Consider the following 23,943-nt stretch of genomic DNA (forward strand, 5'->3'; position numbering starts at 1 on the left):
ATAATTGAATGTTAACTCCTTGTGTCACTCTAGGAGGTGGCAAAAAGAACGTTTGAAGGATAAAGAACATCAAACAGCTGAGGAACTTTCTGAAGAAAGTGACACTGAATTTGAAGAGGGTTTCAAAGTACCAGGATTTCTCTTCAAAAAGCTTTTTAAGTACGTATTGTGTACTTTATTTTAATATTATGCTGCTGTATGCTGTTAATAATATTAGTAGTAATAGTCATGATGATTTCTGGATGCCCTTTGCTGTAACTTTTACTTCAGTGAATGATGCTTCAACTTTTACTTCAGTTGTGTCTGTAGGATTATTTTTTTAAGAAAGGCTCCAGGATCAAACCTCAAAGAAACTAATTTATTACAAGCACAAAATGCAGTCACATGAAAATACAGGTGATAACTGGCTGATGTGAATATTGTGAATGCATATTAGCTAAACTACAAATTGAGAAGCTCTCCTTGTTTCTTTTTAGAAATGCTTTCTTTTATTGATAAGTGCTTGCTTTTAATTCAGGTGTGGAGTGGTAGAATAACTTTACTTTGAAGAATAAGGTGTTGGCAAGTTGTGATAAATGAAAACAAGAAATTTGGGTATTTCTGTGATTGGGTGGAGTGAGTGAAATTTTCTGCTAGTAAAAAACATAAGCAATTTTTTCTTTAAATAACTACTCAAAGTAACTACTTATAATTCATATTGTAAAATAGTCTTGAACATTTTGCCCAGTAAAATTTTAAAATATGGAGAGCACGTTCTTAATTCCTTTAGTAGACGGAAAGCACTCTACAACTCATTCTTTAGTTATTTAATGCTGGATTACAGATTTGCATGTGACTGCTTTCTGTTTCAGTTTTTTTGAGACCATGGTGTCCAGTGATACTTTGAAGTTCATCTCAACAAGCTATTTACAAAAGGCAGCCCAAACAAGATAGCAGCTGACAAGTTAACTTCATCTATAATGTGTCCCTTTACTTTCATGCATACTAGGCTTCAATTTGTTTTTGCTGGCAACATTTCACACAGCAGGGAAAAACATCTTCTCTTTCAAAAGCTAACTCTCTTTATAATTCTTATAATTAGCGTAGTAGAAAGCCCTGGTTTATAACAGGCATGTGTGGTATCCCTTCCAACAGGACCACTTAGTCTTAACCTCAAAGAAATTATTACTGTTGTCCTGCAGTTCCTCAGAAGGAGAGCACTAGCTCTGAAATGGAATTGAATTAATGACTTGGTTGCCAGGACCATACACAGCCAATATGTGGTCTCCAGTTGTTTATGCAAAGGTACTGCAGAAGTAATCATCCTGAGAACGGATGTGTGGTCTGAGCAACCCAAAGGGAATTGAAATAAAGCAGACAACTAAAAATTAATCTTAGAGATACCAGCCTCACTAATGAAGGGTATCCCTGCAAGCATGAGTCAGTTGGCAAAACTTCTTAAGTGGTTAGAAAGATCAATTGAGTTGAATGATTTGTCTGACTTGTAACTTAAATGCTGAAATCGCCAATGTAGGAAGGCCCATAGTCAATAGGCATTAAACTTTGAGTTCTGAGCAAGTTTAGTACAAAACATGGCAGTATATTGACCCAAGGAGGTGTATAGCAGTATATTGTAAGTGATCTTTCTGCATAGTTTAATTGAATTCCAAAGAAGTTAGCTCACACTAGAAATAGTGGATCCGTACATTTGTTCTTTGGTAAGCCTGTTAAAGTGGACAATCTGTTTCTTCCCTATATGCTTGTCTGCTTTGAGTAACATTCAGCAAGAATACCATTGGTCCTGCTGTGGAACAACATCAAACATAGTGAATAAGACTGACTTACAAACATTGCCTTATACTATTTGCACTTAGCCTGAAAGAATGCTGTCTGTATAAACAAGAAACCAGGTTCCTTCATTATTTGCTTTCAGTGTGTGATTTCCCTGATATGTCTGAAATGTAATTTTGTCTCAGCTGAAACAATGCAGCTGAACTCTGCTAGCTACTGTGGTGAATTTTGGGGGATGCATCACAGCATGATTGCTCATGCGAAATACAGTTCAAACATAACTAATTTGGAAGACCAGGCAACATTTTTATTTTACTTCTACAGTATTTTTGGAGTCAAAAAAAAAATGTAAAAATTAGTGCAATGAAAGCATAAGATTAAAGAGAATTTATTATCTCTCCATATAACCATAAAAAATTATTGGGGGGGATTTTTTTTACTTTAACTTTCATGTAGTTGCAATTATTGTATGTTTATATGATTATACAAAGAAAGCACCTGCATCTTTTCCATTTTTAGATAACCTTGGAGCAGAATTTTTCACAAACTTAATTCTCTACTGTGAAACTTTCTTAGGAGAAGGGGGGAGAGGGAGAAAGATGGTTATAAATGCAGCTAGCTTTTAAGCACTGGATGTAGTCCTAAGAAATAATACGAAATAATATTAGGAAGTTCTTGAATGATTGTCTTCTGAAGAGACATGCTGGACATTAGTCTGGGGGAGCAGCTTCTGACTGGAAGTAAGGCTCTCTCCAATTCTTTAATATTTCTGTCAGAAAATGTTTGTCTTCATAAAATGTAGTAACGGTAGCATCTTAACCCAATTATAGCTAATCCTGCAAGCCATTTCATAGTTGTTTTTAGATTGCTGCATTTCTAAGGCAAATTAATTTCTAATAAAAGAGGGTTGGTATAATGCGTTTGAGACACCAGCAGATAGTATGATGTCCGAACCATTAAATGTGTTCTTTGATCATCTTTTTCTAACTACTCAAGCCATTTGTTTGTCTCTGTTTAGCATTCTCTAAATCCATACAGAACTCATCATAAATTGATTTTAATAGTACTTTGTAGACACTAGTGTCATTAGCTGTCAGTAGTCCTAAATATTATGTGTTCAAAGAATGAAACAGGATTTTGAAATGCACACAAGACAATGCCCTAAAATGAACAATCCCTATTTTATGAAAAAAATGTGTTTTGCTCTTTGCTGTGCTCTGCACTCCAGGAATGCATGCCATCAAGAAAATGATACCAGTAACCTTGTTCTTCCTCTTAAGTTACAAGACACAGGAGTGCTGAAAGGTGGTTTTTGTTTTGTTTTGTTTTTTAATTGTAATGTAAATAAACTCTTTCTTCATTTCTTTCTGTTCTGTTTTCAATTTGTTATGTGGTTATTGGTTATTATAATGGTGTGTTATTCCTACTGGTCTCGCTATTTCATATCATTATAAAAAAGCCTGTCCTAAAGTGATTCTCAGTCCAGCATCTTATCTCCATCTTTTTAGCTTGCCATTGTAAATCTTGCTTTCTAGTCTACTTCTTTTAATTGGAATGTATTTTACATTGTTGCTTATGCAATTTCCAGTGAATGACTGGGAGTAGAAGCTACCCTGATACTCTCATGTAGTAATGCTCTGCTGCATCCCATTCACTGGAATAGTTTCTATTGTTTTGCCTTCCAAAACATTTTGCCTTGTTGGCTTTTTTCTTCATTGAAAGAAACTAAATGTTATTAAATGAATTTATGTAAAAAGAAAGCACGCTTTGACAGATGTGATCAGTTTCCACAGTGGGTCATAAAGTCTGTATGCCTTACAAGTCAAGCTTTTCCTTCAGTTCAAGGTATATGTTCCAAATAATATAATTTACTAGACCCGTACATGTTGTCTTTTCTGAAAAGATAATGCTTTGTTAGAGTAGCTTTCCAAGTTGCTTTTAACACTTAAAATATACATGAAATAAAATACCCTCTAATTACCATGACTATCAGTTTAATTAGAAATGTTTTAGTGTTGCATACAGAATGAAAGTCACATGCAATGTCTGAGTGCATCAAAAATGTATGACCTAGTAAATACAGCATTCATGTAAAACACACATCCAGCATGTTACTGTAACTAGTATAAGAACCTTGCCAAATGATTAATTCATGAGTACTTTCTGTTGTGATCTGTATTATCAAACATTTGCCATTTTCTTTTTCCTTGTTTTAGGTACCAGCAGACAGGTGTTAGGTGGCTCTGGGAATTGCACTGCCAGCAGGCAGGAGGCATTCTGGGAGATGAGATGGGATTGGGCAAGACCATCCAGATAATTGCCTTCTTGGCAGGTCTGAGCTACAGCAAGATCAGGACTCGTGGTTCAAATTACAGGCAAGTGCTCCTCTGCAGACTGTCAGTCTGTGGAGCTCAATTAATATTTCATCAGATGTATTGCTGCTGGAGGAGGGCCCTGTGAATTATTAATGACATTTCAATTACAATATTCCTTTAATTCTTTTAGTGGGGGACATCAAAGGAAAAATTTTACGAGACAATGGAGCTGTAGGGCAGGAAAAATTAAACATGTAACACTTTTAATGAATTCCAGGCATTGATGCTTCATTTTGCAGATGAGCCACACTAGATATTTTGGGTCAATACAGTGTCTAAGGTTAGCTTCCACAAATGGATTGTTTACAAACTCAATCACATTAATATCAATAGTTTACACAATATGGAATTTTAAATTAGATGTAATACCTTTAGTTCCATTTATTAAATTTTACATTAAAATATTTGTTCTGGCAAGCCACCAGGTAAATGCTTTACAGGAAGCAGAAAGATGATTTGCAATGAAAGTTAGAGTTTCTGATCGGCAGGGAATTATCCATGCCAAAAAAATAGTAGTAATAGTAAAAACAGTAACTTATACAGAGGAATTTCCATTTGCCTTTTTTTGCTGTTGCTGCTTTTCAAAACTATGTTAGTGACTGGCCTTTCTTACAAGATCTTTTATGCTTTTTTGTTACTGAGCAATGTTTTAAAATTCCTTCTTCGTAGGTGAAATTACTGGAGAAGATACTTGTTGGTGTCCTTGGATTTACAAATGCATACATGAATACTACTTGATTTTTCTAGTTCTGTTGGCCTGTTTACCTGATGTAAATTACTACATGCAATTAAGCAAATATCATAGTATATACTAAGCAAAAATAATTAACTTTATATAAAGGCATATTTAAATTATGTTCAGCATGTACATGAATTGTAAAATAATGCTTTAAAGAGAAAATATTACTGTCTTTTCTCCAGTTGCTTCCTACTGTAGCCTTTATGTAAAAAACTCCAGGTCCTCCATCACTCAGGTCAGTTGATTTACTTTAATACTGTACAGATTATTTTGTGTAGGTATGTTCCCTGCCCCAGCTGGAGGACCACTAAGTTGATGGAAATCCTTTGGGAATGTCTCTTGATATTGTTACACAGTTACAGCTTAAGACATAAGATACTGCAGTGAAACTACAATAAAAGTTTGAAAAGGCCAAAATATAAACACACACCTAAGTTGCGGTGTTCTTTCCGCATGTAAGATAATGCGTTCAGTTTCATTTTGGGGCTGGTGCATGTCATGAAGTCCATCATGATAGTAATTCCATGGGAGGAAACAAGGTTTAATTTTTTTGGTGAAACTTACTCTGATTTTGCTTGTGTGCTGTAAGGCAGAGGGTCTAAACAACTTGATCTTTGCATAGCCCAGTATTTTCCCCATCTGCACTCTGAACTAGGAAGGCAGTAATGCTGGCTAGCTAGCTTCTATCTGAAAGCCATGTAGCCTAGTAAGCAGAAGACCACCTGGTCAGTCTGGCTGAGAAGCAGGCATTAAGAGTGGACATAGTTGTGTTGTCAGCACGTTTAAATGTCTTCTAGCCTAGCTCGTATCTCATTACCTTGATGTGTAGATGGAGCTAGTGTATTACTGTATGAATCCGGCACTGCGGGCTTTCCTAGCCTCAACTGGCCTTCTGTAAAATGGAGATAATACTGTCATTCCTGTGCAGAATTGCAAAGACTGTTGTATTTGGAGGCACTTGAGCATTAAGGCAATAGGATCATTTTTGTTGATATTCAAAATATTCAGCTTTATTTTCTATCAGTGAAATTTTCTGCAAAAGTATTCTTTAAAATAAGGTGAATAGAAATTTCCTTTTGTAAATTGCTTCTGATTTTGAAGGAGCCTGAAGACTAGCTGAAGTAAGGAACTACTTGTTACATGGAGTATAACTATTACAAAAATTAAAATGTTGTCTCACTTCTAACAGTTACTGAGCCATACAGCTGGGGAAAGCCAAATGCCATGTGAGGTATCAGTACAAGTGTTGCAGCTATGGTGGTGTAAGGATATAAGGGAAGCAAGATTTATAGAGAGGGAAAGGTCTTTTGTTAGACAAGCTGAGATAGTTGGAAAAAGCAACAGCTTTCAGACCAATGGTCCCTTCACAAGAAAAAACAAAGCAGCAGCAAACTTCAAGTAACCCATCTCTAGCCTGTTAAAATCTGAATCTATCTAGGTTGAAATCTGTTACTGAAATCTGTTATTGAAACCTGTTGAAGGGTGTGGGGGTCCACAATTTTGCTTGTTTCCAAACATATTATTTTGTTTAACAAAGATGTTACCTTTCACTACAGACTTTGCTTCATTTATTTGAGAGATCAGATGAGAAACTCTGCCATAAAGTTTGTACACTGATTATTTACTCATCTGTGCTTTTCAAGATACTGAGATATAATCATACATATTAAACATTAAGGCTCAATCTCTACTATGAGTGGCAGAGAGATTAATTTCCGTGGTGCTTACATAAATAAAAATCCATTGCCTCAGAAAATTTGTATTGTTCTTGCTGCCCTGTTCTTTTTTCACTAGGATTGAGTTGTCATTTCAGTTTCATTTTGAAGGCATGATTTGCTAGTGCTCGGCCAATAGAGTTGGTTATAATGCAACATGTTTTCCTCTGCTAATTTTTTGAGTACTTAAATATTATAGTATGACTACAGCTTCCTTTTTCTTGGTAGTAAGTTGCAGGAATAGATCTTATTTGCAATTCCAATCACATCCAATTAAATAAGAACTAATAAAGGATACTTGCTGTGAATTTGGGTTTTATAAACCAGAAGCAACAGGAGAAGAAAGAGATTTGGGTATATTGATCATATGATATTGACCATAAGCAATTATTACAATGCAACTGTGAAAAAGGGACAGAATATGTTATGACAGTATATTTGGGGTAGGAACAGGGCAGTATTGGTATCCTGGTACGAGGCACCAGTAAGACTTCGGTTAGGAATGTTGTTAGTGTCACCTTTGTTCAAGGAAAACAAATACAAATTGGATGGGCAGCAGAGCAAATCTGTTGCAGTGATTAAGAGAATGAAGGATGCCTCCTAAGTGTAGCAAGCAGAAGTGCATGGTTTGTTTAGTTTTGTGAAACAGCACAGACTGGAAGAAGTTAGATGACTCTTTTTATATAAATAAATAAAAGTTCTCAAGAGAAGAATAAAATGTTGGCTAGTGGATAGTGGTTAGAGCCAGACTAGACACAGAAGAGGTTTCACACAACTGAATGGAGGGGGAGTGGATTTTCTGAAAATTGATCAAAAGAAGTGTGAACTCTTTGTGTAAGCTGGGGGGGGGGGGGGGGGGGACGGGACACCAAAACAGATAAACCCAGCATGTGAGCTGGTTTGATACAGACCAGGGGAATAAATACTACCCTTGAAGAATGAGAAACTAATATGTTCTGGGAAAGTTGTCTTTTTTGCTATAAATATACTTAAGAGCAGTTGGCAATGTCAGCAGTTTCTGAAGAAATTAACAGGTTTTTTTAAAGCAGGGTATTGCTGGTGTCTGGGAGATCCTTCTTTATTGCTATATGCATGTGATCTTGAATGTATACTGTGATCTTTTGAACGGTTTATTAGCACTTGAATAGCAGTACTAGTCAGCCAGACACAGATCAGTATGTGATAACTGTAGCTATTGCCTTTGTTTGCAAAGTCATTTTGTTCTGCTTTTTAAAGAGCAAATATATTTGAAAAATAAGTACTAGTAACCATTACTTAATGTATTTCCTATATGATTTTTGGTATTTGTGATGGTAATATTTCTTGTTTGGCTAATGTGCAAGAGATTTTTCTCTTCTTAACCTTAAGAGTAGCTCTGAACTTAATATACAGAAAGACTTTGTTTCAAATGTCCTCAGTAATTCTCACAAATGATCATATTATTATGAATAAGAAACTTCTGAAACAGTTTAAGCCCAGCTCAGACCTCAACTTCCATGGATGATATATTCTACTGCTTTAGAGTCCTTGTCTTATCTGTAAACTATGGTGATAATAGTACAGTATATTACCAACATGAAGCAGAACACCCGTGTGTAAGTCCATTTGTGAGACTCAAGCTACACATTCTTTTTAATAGAAGCAATAAAATATTTGTTTGTTAATTATTTCTTTTCTCTTATAGAAACAGCAGTCACCCAAACCTGATATGTGTTACCACAGGAGGAAGTTCCCTTATGCCTTATTGTTTGGAGCTTTTCTGTTTCTGTGTTTATCTTGATAGATGCATCCATTAACTGTTTGGTGTATAGGTTCTTATAGCAGTACCCCTTTCATCTTCCTTTAAAAAACGGACTTCCAGAAGAACAAAATGCCAATTAATTTCCATAGTTCTCATATTCCACTTGAACTCTAAAGTGTGTCATTTTAATATGTGTGTATTTTAATGAGCCACTTAATACAGAGTATTTATTTCATATTAAAGGTTTTTCTTGCATGAATATTTTACTTCAGGTACCAGGGATTGGGTCCAACAGTGATTGTTTGTCCAGCTACTGTGATGCATCAGTGGGTAAAAGAATTCCACACTTGGTGGCCTCCATTTAGAGTCGCCATTCTCCATGAAACTGGTTCTTATACTGACAAAAAGGTAATGGTTGACATCCATTTTGTAATTCCGGAAGCTTCTCTCTTTTTTTCTTTTTTTTTCTTTTTTTTTTTTTTTTTTGTGCTAGCCAAAAAAAAAATCCTCTGTTTCTGAATGTTTCTGTGCAAGCTTGTTCTCTTTCTCTGATTGTTGTGAAAGAACAAAAAGTTCACTGTCATGTACAGATTTGTTAGGAAACTGAACAAAAAGGGGATCACACAGAGGACATTTATATTATGATATAGACTAGCATTGCCTGAACAAATTAAACATAGTAACAGGTTTCTTGCTTGAGCTTTGCTGGTACTGTAGTCCATGCTAGAAGTTCATGACTAGACTGCTTGTACACCAGATTCATGCTTCTAGTACTGGTGAATTCTTCCCTTGCGCTTTTGTGCATCAGTATGTCTTTGATCTAATATTTAATACGTTTTGCTTGCACAGGCAATTTCTCTTCAGTTGGTCAGTATGTCAGTTGATATCACCTGGTTTCGTTTTCTTTAATGACACTGTTACTTTGTTGGTGGTCTTTTTTTTTTTTTTTTTTTTTTAAAAGCAGTGCCTTTTCTGTCTTTTAATTTTCTTGGCCAGTCTCTTAATATGCATGTTCTTATTCCATTTCTTAAGTTGACAAGCCTGACTTGTCTGAAGTTTCAGTCCTTGGTACCTTGCAGGAACAAAAGAAGGAAAACGTAGATTTTTGTTTTCCCTTGGCCTCATATTTCAGATTCTTAAATGGATTTTCAGGATTCAGCAAAGCATTTTTAAATTTATCTTTAAATATTTATTGAATTTCTTGTAATAATATTAAAATGATATGGTGCTTAATTGCACTTGATTAAACGTATTCTGAGGTAATTGATGCAGTTACAGTACATGGCAAAAAAGGAATAGCACGCTCAAATGTGCTAATAGCTTCCTGTTGTTCAATTAACTTGGTATGTTTTCAAGCCCTGAAAGTCTGTTGACCTCAATAACATGCTCGCATATCTTCCTAAATTAAATCATGTGTGCTTATTTGGGGGTATTTGTTAATTAATGCACTTGACAGACTGGCTCAAATTTTTCCATCTGCAGGAATAGGCAGGTTTTCAGGACTTCACCTTCCTGTTATCCTCCCACAAATGCCTACTCAATAACTTAAAATTAAGGAATTTGGATACCATATGATCACTTCAGATACGTTCAGTTCTCTAATTCTGCCTAAATGCCTCATCTACTGAGCTGCAACAGTATGCTTTAAACAGGCGTCACTGCTGATGTGGTCTTCACCTCATGCAGATTTTTTTCCTAGATGCCTCTTAATCAGAGAAGAGCAAGCTTAAGACTACAGTAAAGTTAAAAAGCCGACAAAACTTTCCCATTCTAGTTGTCCTTATACCTGCAAGAGAAGTTTACTACTAATTTATTAGCATAAATAACGCTTGTACACTGAAAATATATCACATAAAATACAGGCCAGGTGATTTACTACTGCCTAGAATTTCTTTTCAATATACATTCTTTCTATGAATTAGTTCTGATCTGGTGACAATTCCATCTTCTGATAACCTATGGCATTACAGGAGTCTGCTTTTGCATAAGTTAACTTTATAATACTCATCCAGGGACCGTTCTGCCCTTGTGCTCTGGCATAAGGCATAAACCTAAATAAGTTGAAGAAATAAGAAAATTGTGGTTAGACTGCATAAGAACATATGTTTGTTCTTTGAGATTAATTTTTACATGGCTAAAAGCCAAGCCGCTGTGTACCTGTGGACTCAGTGTTGCACAGACCTGTTTGGAATTAAACTGACAATTCCAGGATTCACCTGTTGTTCTGTTAGTATATCATGGTTTATCACAAAGTAAATGAGAAGAGTTTTGTGCTGAACAGCTAACTTCCCAAGAGATGGGATTGGGGAACTGAGGTTAGAATGGTCTGGACCAGTGGAAGAACATAATTGTCCCCCAAATTAACTGGACATCAGACAGTGAAGATCTTAATGGATTTTGAGGAATATATTATCCTGTAGTAGTTGGCCAGCAGGTTGTTCATGGTAAAATACAGTATTGCAGCTTGTTCTGTACAGGCCTGTGAAAGAGGGACAAATGATTTCTAAGGAACAGAGAAAGATCAATCTTAAAACTAATGAAGGAGAATTTTGGAGGAAAGGAGTTAAGCAATGACAGGTGTCCTATAAGGTAAGACAGCATTTCATAGCAGAAAGAGACAACAGCTGAAGTTTCAGTTGATAAAACTTAAGTTGATCTTTTAGGTGAGATGGATCTATGTAATTATTACCATAACATTGTCAGGAATCCTGAAATATTAGCAAATACTAAATCTTTCAACACTGGTGAAATTATATGCTTTTATGAATAGGTATTTTCTGTTGCACCTTCTACAGTACCCAAGCATCAATGCAAGATCCTGTCTCCCAGTTCTTTAGACTTGTGCACAGAAGTATTTGCTTGGCAGTGAAGAGTGAGGAAGACATCTGTTTGGATTTTTTTATCATAAATTGATAGTAGGCAATACCTTGCACATCTTTTCAGTTAGTGAAACTTTTTTAGTGTTACAAAAGGACTTCTGAGCAGTGTGGTAAGTGAAAGGCTCACTGATCGTTACGTTGGCATAGCCTCTCTTCCCAGTCCATTTTGGTTTTCTTTGCAAGCAACTTCAGGATTTTCCACAATAATTGTATGAAATAACAGCTTGAATTGTGAGCACCAGATCGGCTGCAAATCTGGTCAGCCTGTTTCAGATGAGCCACTGAGACACCCTGCTTAGGTATCTCTGCTGATACAGTATTTGTGTAGGGTTTTAGCATATGTGATGCTTCAAAAGAGAGACTACTTAATTCCTTTGCTAAAATAACAACGGTAGACAATTTTTGGCAGTAAGGGAGAGAAGTGTAAAGTTCCAGTTTCACCCCTTGAAATATGACTAATAGTTTAAAGGCCTTCAGCTGTCCACAAGGGAAGGCAGATTGGTATTTTAGATGATTGAAGGAAGACACAATAGGAAGTTGGATAGGTTTCTGAGACTTTAGAGCTAGTTTAAGGCATTTGGATGAAATATAAAACTGGTGCTTTTTTTTATTGTTATCAGTGCTCACAGAAGATCATTTGGTTGTTCTATGATGATAAATGTGCTTAAGTTGGAAACAGTAGGAAGAACCAAATTTAAGTAGTAGTCTTCCCCTGTGAAGTCAGCTTTCAGTTTGAACAAGGTACAGCGTTTGTGGCTAAGTATGTCCTGTGGTGCTGTCTTATGCTATTAACCTCCTACTATGGTTTACACTCAAATCTGATGTAGCTTAAAGTAACTTGTAAATATGAGGTGCTCCGAGACCTCTAAGGATGAGAGAACATAAAGAAGTAAATCTAATGTAGTCTATCATAAATACTGTTTTATTTATGGTATAGAACAGAAGGTAAGGGGAAGAAAGCTCTGTAAGTGTAGGAAAAAAAGCCTTCTGTACAAAGAGCGTGTCCTGTTGTTTCGAAAACTTCTGATGGCGCATGAGCATTTCTGAATCATAGCATGTAGGAGGCAACATGAACTTTGGTTATCTTGGGTTAACATATCGCATATGGAAGTAGGCTGTGTTTTTTTAAGATCAAGGCTGAACTCTTAATTTCTTGATCTTTAGAACAGGTATCACTGAGCTTAACGCTTCTTTCTGATGGTAATCATATACCATTTGTAAAGCCATAACTTTACATTTCCTTATTCTGGTCAAATGCTGGACACACAATGCAGCCCTCGAAAGCAGTTTTATGATGCTTGCACATGTGGAACCATCTATTTGACGATGACTTTGCACACTGAAGATTTTAGACCTTCTACCCTCACAGTAGAGTACATGTAAAGAAAATAAGCTGCAGAGGTTACAGTTGTTGGCATGACTGCATATGGAACCTTTATTTTAGTCAAAGGCTCTATTTCTGAGTTAAGGACCAAACTCAGATAAACTTAGTATCATGCCACAAGAAGTAGCATTCTTTTTAAATATGTACTAAGTGCTTTAGCTCTTATTATTTCAACTTTTACATTATTAAACATTGTAATGCATTCTTTTGAAGCCTCTTCATGGTGCCATTTAGATTGTTTTATTGGGGGCAGGGAAATAATAAAGAGGTTTTATAGGTTGAATTTATGGATCTCTGGGCTTAATGGTTGGTTATGAGATAGTGACAAGCCTGCTGAAGAACACATTTTTGATTCACAAGTGGTATATGGTTGTATAAGTGACTAATATTATCTCTGTAAGTTCACACTTGCCTTAAAGGTATCTGAACGTTTAGAGAATTTTGTAGTTATCGCTAGTCTAGTTCTTTAAGTTCAATTTTAACATACGCATTTCTGTTTAAGAAAATTAACATTTTTAATACATAATATTATAGAAGAGTTCAGATCCTCTTAAATATTTTCTACAAGACTACTTTATGCTAAAAAAAGATAAACCTTATTTCCGTAAGCATCAGTCAAAAAAAAAATATCCTGTTTTTGCAGCTTCAGAAACAAACTTGTAGCTACAACGAGGTACCAACAGGAAAAAAAAAATGTGCTTAGAGGTGCGTCCTCAGAATAAATCATAAACATGCTTTATGAATAAATCATAAATGATGCTTGCCAAAAATCTTCCAGTCTTTGTACATTGCATGTGTCCCAGTGAAGACAAGGCAACACAATCAAATTATCACTTTAAGTTAGGAGAAAATAATGTCCTTGAATTGTAAAGGCCTGAAATACTGTGCTGAACAGAACTACAAGATCAGAATTACTTGAGCTACTCGCATGTTCCTCTATACATTAGCATCTTTTAAAGGCCTGAGTTCAGAATTTCAAAGCTAGATAACTGCTGTGTAATCTTTTGGCATTAGTAGGATTTCTCTCTCTTAAGCTGATTTTTTTTTTTTTTTAAGTTTAACAGTGCATGCCCTGAAATATTTCATTGAAGTGTATTTCCTGAGGAAAAAAAAAAAAATTAAACATGCCTGAATCTAACCAAACAGCAATTGTGAATTAAAGAATAAATGATACAATAGCATAAATTCTGAAATGCCACAGCCTCAAAGCAGTGTGTATCCAATATTAAATCTGTTACCATATTTTAAAATATTTGGAATTATTCCAAGAGCTGCAACTAAAGCGAGGGTAACCTCTGAGAAAGTTCCCAATGCAGTAAAATGAGAGTTAATAAGTGTTGTAGTGTGAGTTGATAAAATTGTGTTGTTGTATTTCTTCATTGTCAGCACAAATCCTTGTTTATTAAAAATTTAGCTTGAAGGAAACTTTAATTAATTACAAGTTCAGTAAATCCTGACTAGGATTCTGCTCTGGTGTGTTTACAGTGAATGGCCTTCATGTGCCTGTGTTTCACTTCTGTTCTCTCTGCTACCTGACAATGTGATTTATGGCTGTTGTTTTCTACTAGTCCACTGTTTGCCCTCTAGGAGGGATTGGTCTCTTGAGCCTCCATAATAACAGCAGCACTTTCACAAAACATCTTTTAATGACAACAGTGTAGCATTCTGTAAGTCAGGCTAATTGCAGACATACCCTATTAATTGCAAAAACTAGGAGAGGTTACATATTTTACAAGCTTTTAATTTGAAATCGCCCGAGATGATTTGTCTTAAGTGTTTGGGTAGAGATGTCTACAATATTCTATGATAGGCCATTGCTGAGACTCTAGGACACGGTTGCAGACTATGGGCAATGTACCAGGTAGAATTAAGCTTTGGATGTCCACATGTGCGTAGAAATCCTACTCTGTCTGTAATACAGATTGTTCTAAATATTACATATTCTCTCGAGAATCATGATGTCAACATTAAATTATGTGTCATGGTTTTATCAGGAGGTGATAATCAAAAAGTAGAAATTCTTGAACAGCTAAACACAGAAGAGCTTTTTGGGTCTTGGGGTATGTCTGAGCAAGAAATTTTACTATAATAGTAAGAGATCATGGACTTTACGTTGGCTATGTTTGTTTCATCCAGAATTGCCTCCCAGCCCATCATCTTCTGTTTAAGTCTTGTAGATTTATATGTGGAGGATACATGCAAGAAAGATGAGTCTTGAATACTATGAATGCTGTGGAAGATGATATAGACTGTCCCAGCCCTACATAATTTACAGCTATAAAGGCTAGTAAAAACTTGGGGAAAGGATATAGCTTACAAGAGAAGCACAAAATTTGCAGATTAATAAGAAATATTAATCCTATTAATGAAAAGGTTGGACAAAATTTAGGACTAACCAAATAGATTTTTGTGATTGTTTTTCAGTTTTTCACTTGTTTTATTTTCCTCTGATGTTCTAGAGCTTGCATGCACTACCCAAAGCTGGGGTTGTGAGGTGAATGACAAGAACTTGAAGAAACTGGTTACTTAAATTTAATGTTTGTTTTTTCAGACATTGCCTTAAAAAAACCCCAACCAAACAAACAAAAAAACAACACCAACAAAAAAAACCCACTGTTTCCTTCTGACCAGGCTTCAGGTCAAATTCTGATCTAGTATGACACAATATTGAAGTGCTTCATTCTTTTACAGATGAGCTAAGAATCATATAATCAAAATCTTGCCTATACTTATTTTCTTTGCAAAGTAAATTATATATCTGCTTTTTCAAAACTTTTTGTATGTACCTTGGACAGCAAACCCGTAGTTCAGTAGGTCTGAGTTTTCTGTCTCACTGTTACTGACAACGTGCACCTTTTGCTTTTAGGTGAAACTAATTCGTGAAATTGCTTCATGCCATGGAATTTTAATTACATCTTATTCATACATTCGACTGATGCAGGATAACATCCACAGCTATGACTGGCATTATGTGATTCTGGATGAGGGTCACAAAATCCGAAACCCAAATGCCGCAGTCACGCTTGCATGCAAGCAGGTACTTTATGAAAAATAAATGAAGATTCTAAGTGCTCTGGGGGGGAGGTTCCAAAATCTAATAGCCTGTATTACTTTATTATAAAAATACATGTTTGACCATTAATAAAGCATAAAAACATAAATCACAATGGACTATTTCATTTACTTAACATTTTTAATGAGTTTACATCAGTAAGTTTACAGAAATATGGTAGAGAAAAAAAAATCAGAAATTTTAAATTGTGTAGTAATTTACCATTAGGGGTAAATGTCAGATTGCTGGTGTTCATTTTCTGCTAACAGTTTATGGACAACATATTGCAGAAAGCTGTTTATTTCAGGAATATGAGGCCACATATTTTAAAACGAGAATTCATTGATGAATTGAATATCCTCTGAGGCAGGTTACACCATGAACCATGAAAATAACTTTCTTTTGGTTTTGTGTTCTTTATTAATAGTTCCGCACACCCCATCGAATCATCTTGTCTGGCTCCCCTATGCAAAATAACTTAAAGGAGCTCTGGTCCCTCTTTGACTTTGTATTCCCAGGGAAATTGGGAACGCTACCTGTGTTCATGGAGCAATTTTCTGTTCCAATAACCATGGGAGGATATTCCAATGCCTCTCCTGTCCAGGTAAATGCTTTAAAAATACCACTTTCCTTGAGGGAAAGTGTTATGTTGTTTCTAAACTGACTTTTAAATGTACTTCATGCTGTATGTTCTAGACAGTAACCCAAAATAGAGTTGCATGTGTGTTTTACTGCTGCGTTTGTGAATAGAACTGTTCAACTAAATGAGACTATTTCATTTATACAGGGGTATAGCTTATACACAAGGTTTTCTTGTCAAAAGCCCTAACATTTAAATCATTAGAAGTATTCTTTGATATAAAATAAAGATAAGCAAATTGGGGTGGGAGGTGACTGATCTCATAGTTTGATGTCTTTAAATAGAACTTTTCTGTTTGATATCAAGCTTTGACAAATTATGCAATAGAGGAATCCTTAAATCCAAACTGAAAACTGTTTTAATTTTAAAAAAGCTAAAGTAGGTATTGGAAGTCTGAAAGTAGATAAACTGTTTAATTTTGAAAGCAAAAATCATTTGGAATATTATTTCGAGTAAGTATGTCTATTAATCTTTGTAGTTATGGCTCTCGGTATTTATGACTTCTTCAACATTTTTCAAATCAGCTGATAGATAAATTGCCTGCATAATAATGTGCAGATTATTAATTTTCATGTAAATGCTAATAAACTTGTATCCCTTCAAATATTCTTTGTAATGTTTTGCACACATACATTTCTAAAGTTTTATTTTCTTTTTGAGTTTAAGTACTTCTCCTGTCTAAAGCTTAGTAATTTACTAAATTGGATAGCCAATTTGTTTTTTACATATCAATAATTTATTATATTCTTTGTTTTGCTTTAAGAGAAATGAAGGTATTTTTAGCCATTATGTACAGTTAATACCCATCTCACACATCCATTACCCGTTATAGAACCATATGCTCCATTTAAGGCCAGAGTGACCTTTAGTTTCTGTGATCATGAGGATTTTCTTGTACCGATTTTTTTAATAGTCTCAAGCGGGCACTAATCTTCACGTATTGTCTAGTAACCACCCTTGCTGCAGGCTTCGTTTTTGATCTTCAGTATATGTATTAGCAGTTTTTCATGAGGATTTTGGTTCTGTGCAAGTTTATACTCACTTCTTGGATTGGTTTCTAAAATAAATATCTAATTTCTGGTCTCTTTTAAAGTCCACTAAATTAGGAAGGATAAATTAGTGGTGTCTGAGGAAGACTGACTTATTCAATGTTATTGTTGCTAACATTAATTTTATTGCAATTCTTGTTGTGTTGAATATGTAAGTGTAGCTCCACATAAATCATAAACCATCTCATTTTGTTAGGATTTTCCTATTACTCATTATGGAATTTTGCTTGTTGTTAAAATTAGTATCAATAACCCAAACAGAACTTTTGCTTTTTCTTTCTTTTTCAGGTAAAAACTGCATACAAATGTGCCTGTGTGTTACGGGACACCATAAACCCCTACTTGCTGCGAAGAATGAAGGCTGATGTAAAAATGAGCCTTTCACTTCCAGATAAAAATGAACAGGTTTGCTTATTTTTACTATTAGATCTGAGCCCTCTCCCTCCCCAAAATCCCATCTTTCATGGATGTTTGAAAATAATTTGTGCTAATAGCAGATTAAATGTTGTTTTAACTAAAGATAAGACGTAGAGCTTTCAAGTTGCATATTCTTTTCACCTGTGTTGTGAGTATTAAATGATCATGGTCTTGGAGGGTCTATACAAGTAAACTCTCATCTGAAAAACAAAGGATATATGAAGTGTAGTCAGGTCTGCTTAATACTGTCCTGTTAGGTCACAGGTGCATACAAATGAGCTATCTGTGGGGTGTTTCCCGTGGTGCATCTATTGGACACTTTAACATTGTTTCCTGCTGTAAAAAGCTTAATTTGGGCAGCAAATAGCAGAGGAATACTTGATGGCATTTGTTCATATTGCAAGCTAGCTGGGCCTGTACATTCTAATAAATTTCCAAATAGTAGCTTTTTGATCTAAAACTTCTTTGCTCTACAAAGAGGTGGAATATTTTTTAGGAAACATTTTGATTCAAAGTAGAGGAGGTTGAAAGGATTATTTAAACAACTGAAATTCCTACAAATACTCATTTGTAGGAATTATTAGATCCTTCTGCCACCCAGGTTTCAGTGCTTCAGGTTTTCTTGTCCTCTCCTTACTCTTTTCCTTCCTGTCTCCTCCCTCTAAAAGATAAGTAGATGTGCTAGTCTTTGTAAGACAGTCCTGAAAGGTACGTAATAAATGAGTAGGCCATACTCAGTTTCTGCTGTTCAGTCTAATGATCTTTTTTTTTCATTAGCTTTTGAATTTATATATATACTTTAAAGAGTCTGGACTACTTACTCTAAAGAATGCAATCATAAACAGATTAAAAAAATTTGATTTTTGTTCTTTTCAGTCATAGGGCGCTACATAAGTTTGACTTATGGCATAATGTTGGGTGCCTAGCAGGATGCGACGAAGTGATTTTGTTCTGTTTTAGCCCATCAGACCATCTGAAAAATCATTACATGCTCACACTCAAAGGCTAATGACAGAACAGATTATGTGTGCTAACCTTCCCATGAGGTACTAAGGATTTGCAAGTTGTAAGGAACCTAACAGACACACAATGGAAAGTGTTTCCTACAAACGTAGCTTTGAGAGAATGCTAACATTGAACAGTTACCTCATTAAAACTGGAAAATAGCAGCGCTTCCAAAACTGAAGCAGTTTGAGGGGAAAAAATAACTGGGAAAGGGCACAGAAAAACTCATTAAACCCATCTTAATGATCATGTTCATTCTCTAAAATTTTTTTTTTTTTATTTCTAATGATTTCTATGCAGCATCTTTTTAACTTAGTATTTCAGTATGTCAGACATCTGTGAAGCTTCATTGTAGCACATTGTAAAACTTTAAAATTCACTCTATTTGGAGTTTACAGATTGGGCTTGAGTGGTTCGTTTGTTTGTTTTGGTAGGTCCTCTTTTGCCGTTTGACAGATGAGCAGCGTCAAGTTTATCAAAATTTCATCAACTCTAAAGAAGTTTACGAGATTCTCAATGGAGACATGCAGGTTGGCATTAATTAAGGTTAATGACGGGTAGAGTTTGATGGATAAAGTCATGGACTGACCTTCGCATTCTAGCTGGATTCTGCGCAGAAAGGGAAGCAAACACACTGATCTCAGTTCTGCTTTTGTGGATGTCTCCTTTTTTTTTTTTTCTCAGAAATGTTCCATGGAATATGTAGAGTTAGTGATCCATACATAGTGGCATGCCAAGGTAAAAGTAGGAATGGAACGGGCTTCACAATCTTTGTGATCTTGGGAACAAATTATGGCTTGTTGGATGACCTGCTTTAGGTAACTGTATGTGTGCTTTTAACCAATTGCAAAAGCGAAGCAAAGAAAAAGAGTACTTTGTCCTGAGAGTACGGTTCAGGTATGATAACTTTGTGAGGCAACAGTTGATGATTTCATAGTTTTAACATACAGCAGAGCAAATAGCAAGCATCCTTGTTATTGTCTCACTAGTCACTTCAACATCTTTTGCCTCCATCCTCATGACATAAGTGTTGAAATTGCTGTGGCCAGGGTGACAGCAGTAATTGAAATACAGTTTCAAATGCCTGCTGTTGCCTGTGTAAAAAGTCTGCTATTCCCTGTGACTCCTACGTTGCACACATCTGGTCCGTTTGACTTTTGTATGCATGCAGCGGACGTTTTTCAGTCCCATTTTAGCTGCAGGATACAGATCTATTGTTCGTAAGAGAAGTAGTAATATGTCTTGGCTATAATGTGTAATTTACCACATGTTTTCTTGTCTTGCAAAGTGTGAAATTCCTTCTCCCCTCACCCCCAGTGGCTCCCATTAGTTGTATGGTCAGTACAGCCATGTATATTGCAGTGCCATACAAAGCAGATGTTGACCTTATCACTGTTTTGACTTCTTTATTTTTCTAGATCTCACAAAGGTATAGTGGCCAAGTTTTTTCAAGTGCCTAGCCTTTTTAGTTATCCCAGTGAAATTAATTTTAAGGATCTTGTACAAGACTATCTGCAGAAATTTCTCAAAGATGTTACAGAATGGGCTATCATATTTGCTAGAGTTCTGAAAATTTTGAACAGTAAATGTCAGTGCTTTTACTAGATGTTTTGTGATGACAGCTGTGAATCCCAGCTGAAAAACAAAAACCCCATTGTACAAACAAACCATAAATTATGAGCAGGCTCATCCAACTTGTGGTGACAGAAGATTGAGGGATTTGCTGTTTCAAGCTAGTTCATTTTTACGAGTGCCCATTATATCAGAAGAATAAATAACACTTGTAACATTATTGAATGAATAACTAAACAGAATCCTTCTAACATAGCATCAAAAATTCTAATTTTCAGCTTCATATGTTTGCTCAAATATGTTTGCTCATCTGTTCTTTGCTACCATGCATTCTGGTGGGTATACTTGCTATCCTCAAGGTCTGTCAAGTTACCTGCTAGCATGGCGGGGGTTGGAAGGAAGGACACAATAATTAAAGTAAAAAACTTGGTGGAATTTTTCCTTTTGAGTAGGAAAAATTTGACTGTGAGTTACAGCTACAGACTGCTTTTGCTAATGTGGAAATTGTTGGAGAATTGTCTTAAAATTGTCACCAGAATAGGCTCACAAGAACATAAAATTTCATTTATTCATTGACCTTCTCTTGTACTGATTTTTCCAAAAACTTTCCATGAAACAAGTATTAGTGTCCATTGGCTTCTCTAAAGAGCAAACCACTATTAAAAACAAACTTCTTGATGATGACTGGATTAATCCATTGGTGTTTATTTTTCTCAGCCACAACCTATATAGATACAAGTATTTGTCAAGAAAATAAAAATATTTTTCTCCTGTATTCTTTAGATTTTCTCAGGACTAGTAGCTTTGAGAAAGATCTGCAACCATCCTGACCTCTTCTCTGGTGGTCCCAGGATTTTGAAGGATGTACCTGATGCTGAAGTGGAGGAAGCAGATCAGTTTGGATATTGGAAACGTTCTGGAAAAATGATAGTGGTAGAATCCTTGCTGAAAATATGGCACAAGCAGGGTCACAGAGTGTTGTTTTTTACTCAGTCAAGACAGGTAAGATGAGCTAATCGGTTTTAGTTTTAGTTATTACTAAAACTAAAAAAGTGCATGTGTGTGTCCCAACAAGGCTTGTAATTAAAACCACCTTTTGCAGTGCCCTTCTCAGAAAATTAACAACTTGTTGAAAACAAATACTAAAATGACTAATGTCTTTGGAATAATTGGAGACCAGTTCCCAAGCTCAGTAAGCTTTACTGGAATGACACAGTGTTGTGGCAGTGTTGCCCAAATTAAATATACTGCGTCAAAGCTTGTATCAGTTGTACCCATATAATACCAGGCTGAAGCAGTGGTGATGTATTTATTGTCCCTGCTGTGTAGTTTTGGGATAGAATTTGTAGTCAGTTTGCTTGCTCTGTTTAGTGCATGTGCACATCTAATCCTCAGAATTGTGTGCTACAGTGACCTTCATTTGTTTTACCTATGTGTTCACGATTTTGTCTTGCTTCTGTGGATTCCCTTGGAATGCTGCTCCATTTACCTCATTAACTGTCTTGGGACTATGGCTCTGGACTTCCCAAACCAAGCACAAACATTCCACTCGTGAATTCAGCAGTGAAATAACTACTCCCCTCCTCCCCCCAGTTATGTAAGATAATGAATTTTCTGCTCATTTAAGGTTCACAAGTTTTTGGTTGTCATCTTGTTTGTTTGATTGGCACTGCAGTTAGTACCAGAAATTCTTATGACTTGATGAGACAGTTGCTCAGTCTTCACATCTGGATTTCATTAAAATTTTTCCATCACAACAGATGCTGCAGATACTTGAAGTCTTTGTGAGAGACAGAAACTATTCCTACCTCAGGATGGATGGCACCACAACAATAGCTTCCAGACAGCCCCTTATAACAAGATATAATGAGGTGAGATGTTGCGTCCCACGCACTGATGCCTATTAGTGAGTATGGTTGAGTTCTTACATTCCTTTTTGGTCTGTTTTTAAATACGCTGCTTCAGGTTTGAGACACAAAACTGGGGAGTTCAGTCAAATGAAACCTCTTTCTTTGTGAGAGCAGAAAAAAAGTCATCACTTTTTTCACACTTAAGTTGGGTTTTCTGCTAAGGAAAAAAACACAGTTGAAAAGGGGGAAAAGAAATTTTATCGGACAACAGTAAATGAAATTTAGATCAAACTACTTTTATTTGTCAAAAGAGATATTAGGCAAAGAAATGTATTCCTTCTCTTGGCTCCCTTTGCATCTTTCCAAATAATGCTGATAATAAAAGAATCCAGGAAATTAAAAAAAATTATCTTGTACTGTGGTAATTCTTGCTTTAATAAATTCTCTCTTGTGTTACAGGACAAATCTATATTTATTTTTCTTCTAACAACTCGTGTTGGTGGCATTGGAGTTAACTTGACTGGTGCTGACCGGGTTATTATTTACGATCCTGACTGGAATCCCAGTACAGACACACAGGTGAGTTTAGTTCATTACATTCCACTTACCAGCTAAGCTGAAATAAAACTCAAGATGGAATGACATTTATCTCCTCAAATAGTGTTAAAGCACTATGTTGCTCTTCCCTAAGTTGCTGTTCCCAGCAATGGTCGCTTAGGGTGCAGTTCCACATTATGATTACTCTTGTGGCAAAGCCAATTTAAGTGGTTCCCACCACATCCCCTTTATGCTGTTATACCTTACCACTCTTCAATATTGTGGATTCATATAGTCTGTTTAGTGTAGCCAAACAAACAGTTGAAATGCTCTGGGTTTTTTTTAAATAAATAAACAAACAAACTAGATGTTTCTGAAGGGAGAGTACAGCTGTGCAAGCTCTTGAACAGGCATGACTGTTCATGGTGGCAATGCAGGGTAAGAAAAGGAGAACAAGTGTTGCTTAAATTGGCTTTGTCACTAAATAATGATATATAGCTATGCCATTAGAAGTTGCTGTTAAGCCAATACCATAAAGAAGTTGTTCTTTATCTGGTGGTGTGATGAGACTCTGGTTTATCAGATCCCTTAACAGTATATGGGGCTTACATGTTTGAGAGGAAAAAACAATTTTTGATGGCAATCCTGTGCAGCTCTGAGATCTGCAGGTGTGTAGTCTGACCTAGAGTGGTCTGTTTTAGTGGTTGGTTCATTTGTAGGAAAGCTTTCAGTTAAGAAAAAGAAGAAAAGCTCAAAGGAAATGTGTATATTAAAGCTCTATTGTGAAACAGATCCCTTTTGGAATAAGTCTATATAAAGTACATATCCTAGATAGGAGCTCTAATTTTTATGTAATTTATTTTTTGCATAGATTTCTTGGTACAATTGAAGACTTGTCTTTTTACATGTGTAAACATTCTAAATTGTTTTCCTCTCCTGCTGAGTTAGTTGTCCTAATGCAGTAGAAATACCACAGCTATGTAACTTCGCAAACTATTTGTTAAATGTCCAAACTAGGTTTGAAACAGTGGTATCAATAGCTCTCTGTCAAACACATGTCTAACAGGTTAATGTCTGGTAACCAAATCTTTTGTGTTTCAGGCTCGGGAACGTGCTTGGAGAATAGGCCAAAAGAGACAGGTGACTGTGTATAGGCTTCTCACTGCAGGTACTATTGAAGAGAAGATATACCACAGGTCAGTCAGAACAATTCCTTGG

General features: G+C 35.8%; 1 protein-coding gene across 3 annotated transcripts in view; it reads left to right on the forward strand.

Annotated features, from left to right (window-relative positions):
* The window catches only part of ERCC6 (ERCC excision repair 6, chromatin remodeling factor), a 49,519-nt gene that overhangs the window by 18,502 nt on the left and 7,074 nt on the right, over positions 1–23,943 (forward strand). For 2 of the 3 annotated variants that reach the window (XM_082309383.1, XM_082309384.1), the window contains exons 7-17: positions 34–159; positions 3,987–4,145; positions 8,613–8,748; positions 15,470–15,640; positions 16,083–16,259; positions 17,606–17,749; positions 19,201–19,296; positions 21,122–21,340; positions 22,099–22,209; positions 22,648–22,767; positions 23,827–23,921. In XM_082309383.1, the coding sequence (XP_082165509.1) occupies positions 34–159; positions 3,987–4,145; positions 8,613–8,748; positions 15,470–15,640; positions 16,083–16,259; positions 17,606–17,749; positions 19,201–19,296; positions 21,122–21,340; positions 22,099–22,209; positions 22,648–22,767; positions 23,827–23,921 (1,554 nt within the window). The remainder of the gene's footprint in view (positions 1–33; positions 160–3,986; positions 4,146–8,612; positions 8,749–15,469; positions 15,641–16,082; positions 16,260–17,605; positions 17,750–19,200; positions 19,297–21,121; positions 21,341–22,098; positions 22,210–22,647; positions 22,768–23,826; positions 23,922–23,943) is intronic. The other variant, XM_082309385.1, reaches the window with a different exon arrangement.

The sequence above is a fragment of the Platalea leucorodia genome (genome assembly GCF_965183815.1).
Source record: "Platalea leucorodia genome assembly, chromosome: 4".
Taxonomy (NCBI): Eukaryota; Metazoa; Chordata; class Aves; order Pelecaniformes; family Threskiornithidae; genus Platalea; species Platalea leucorodia.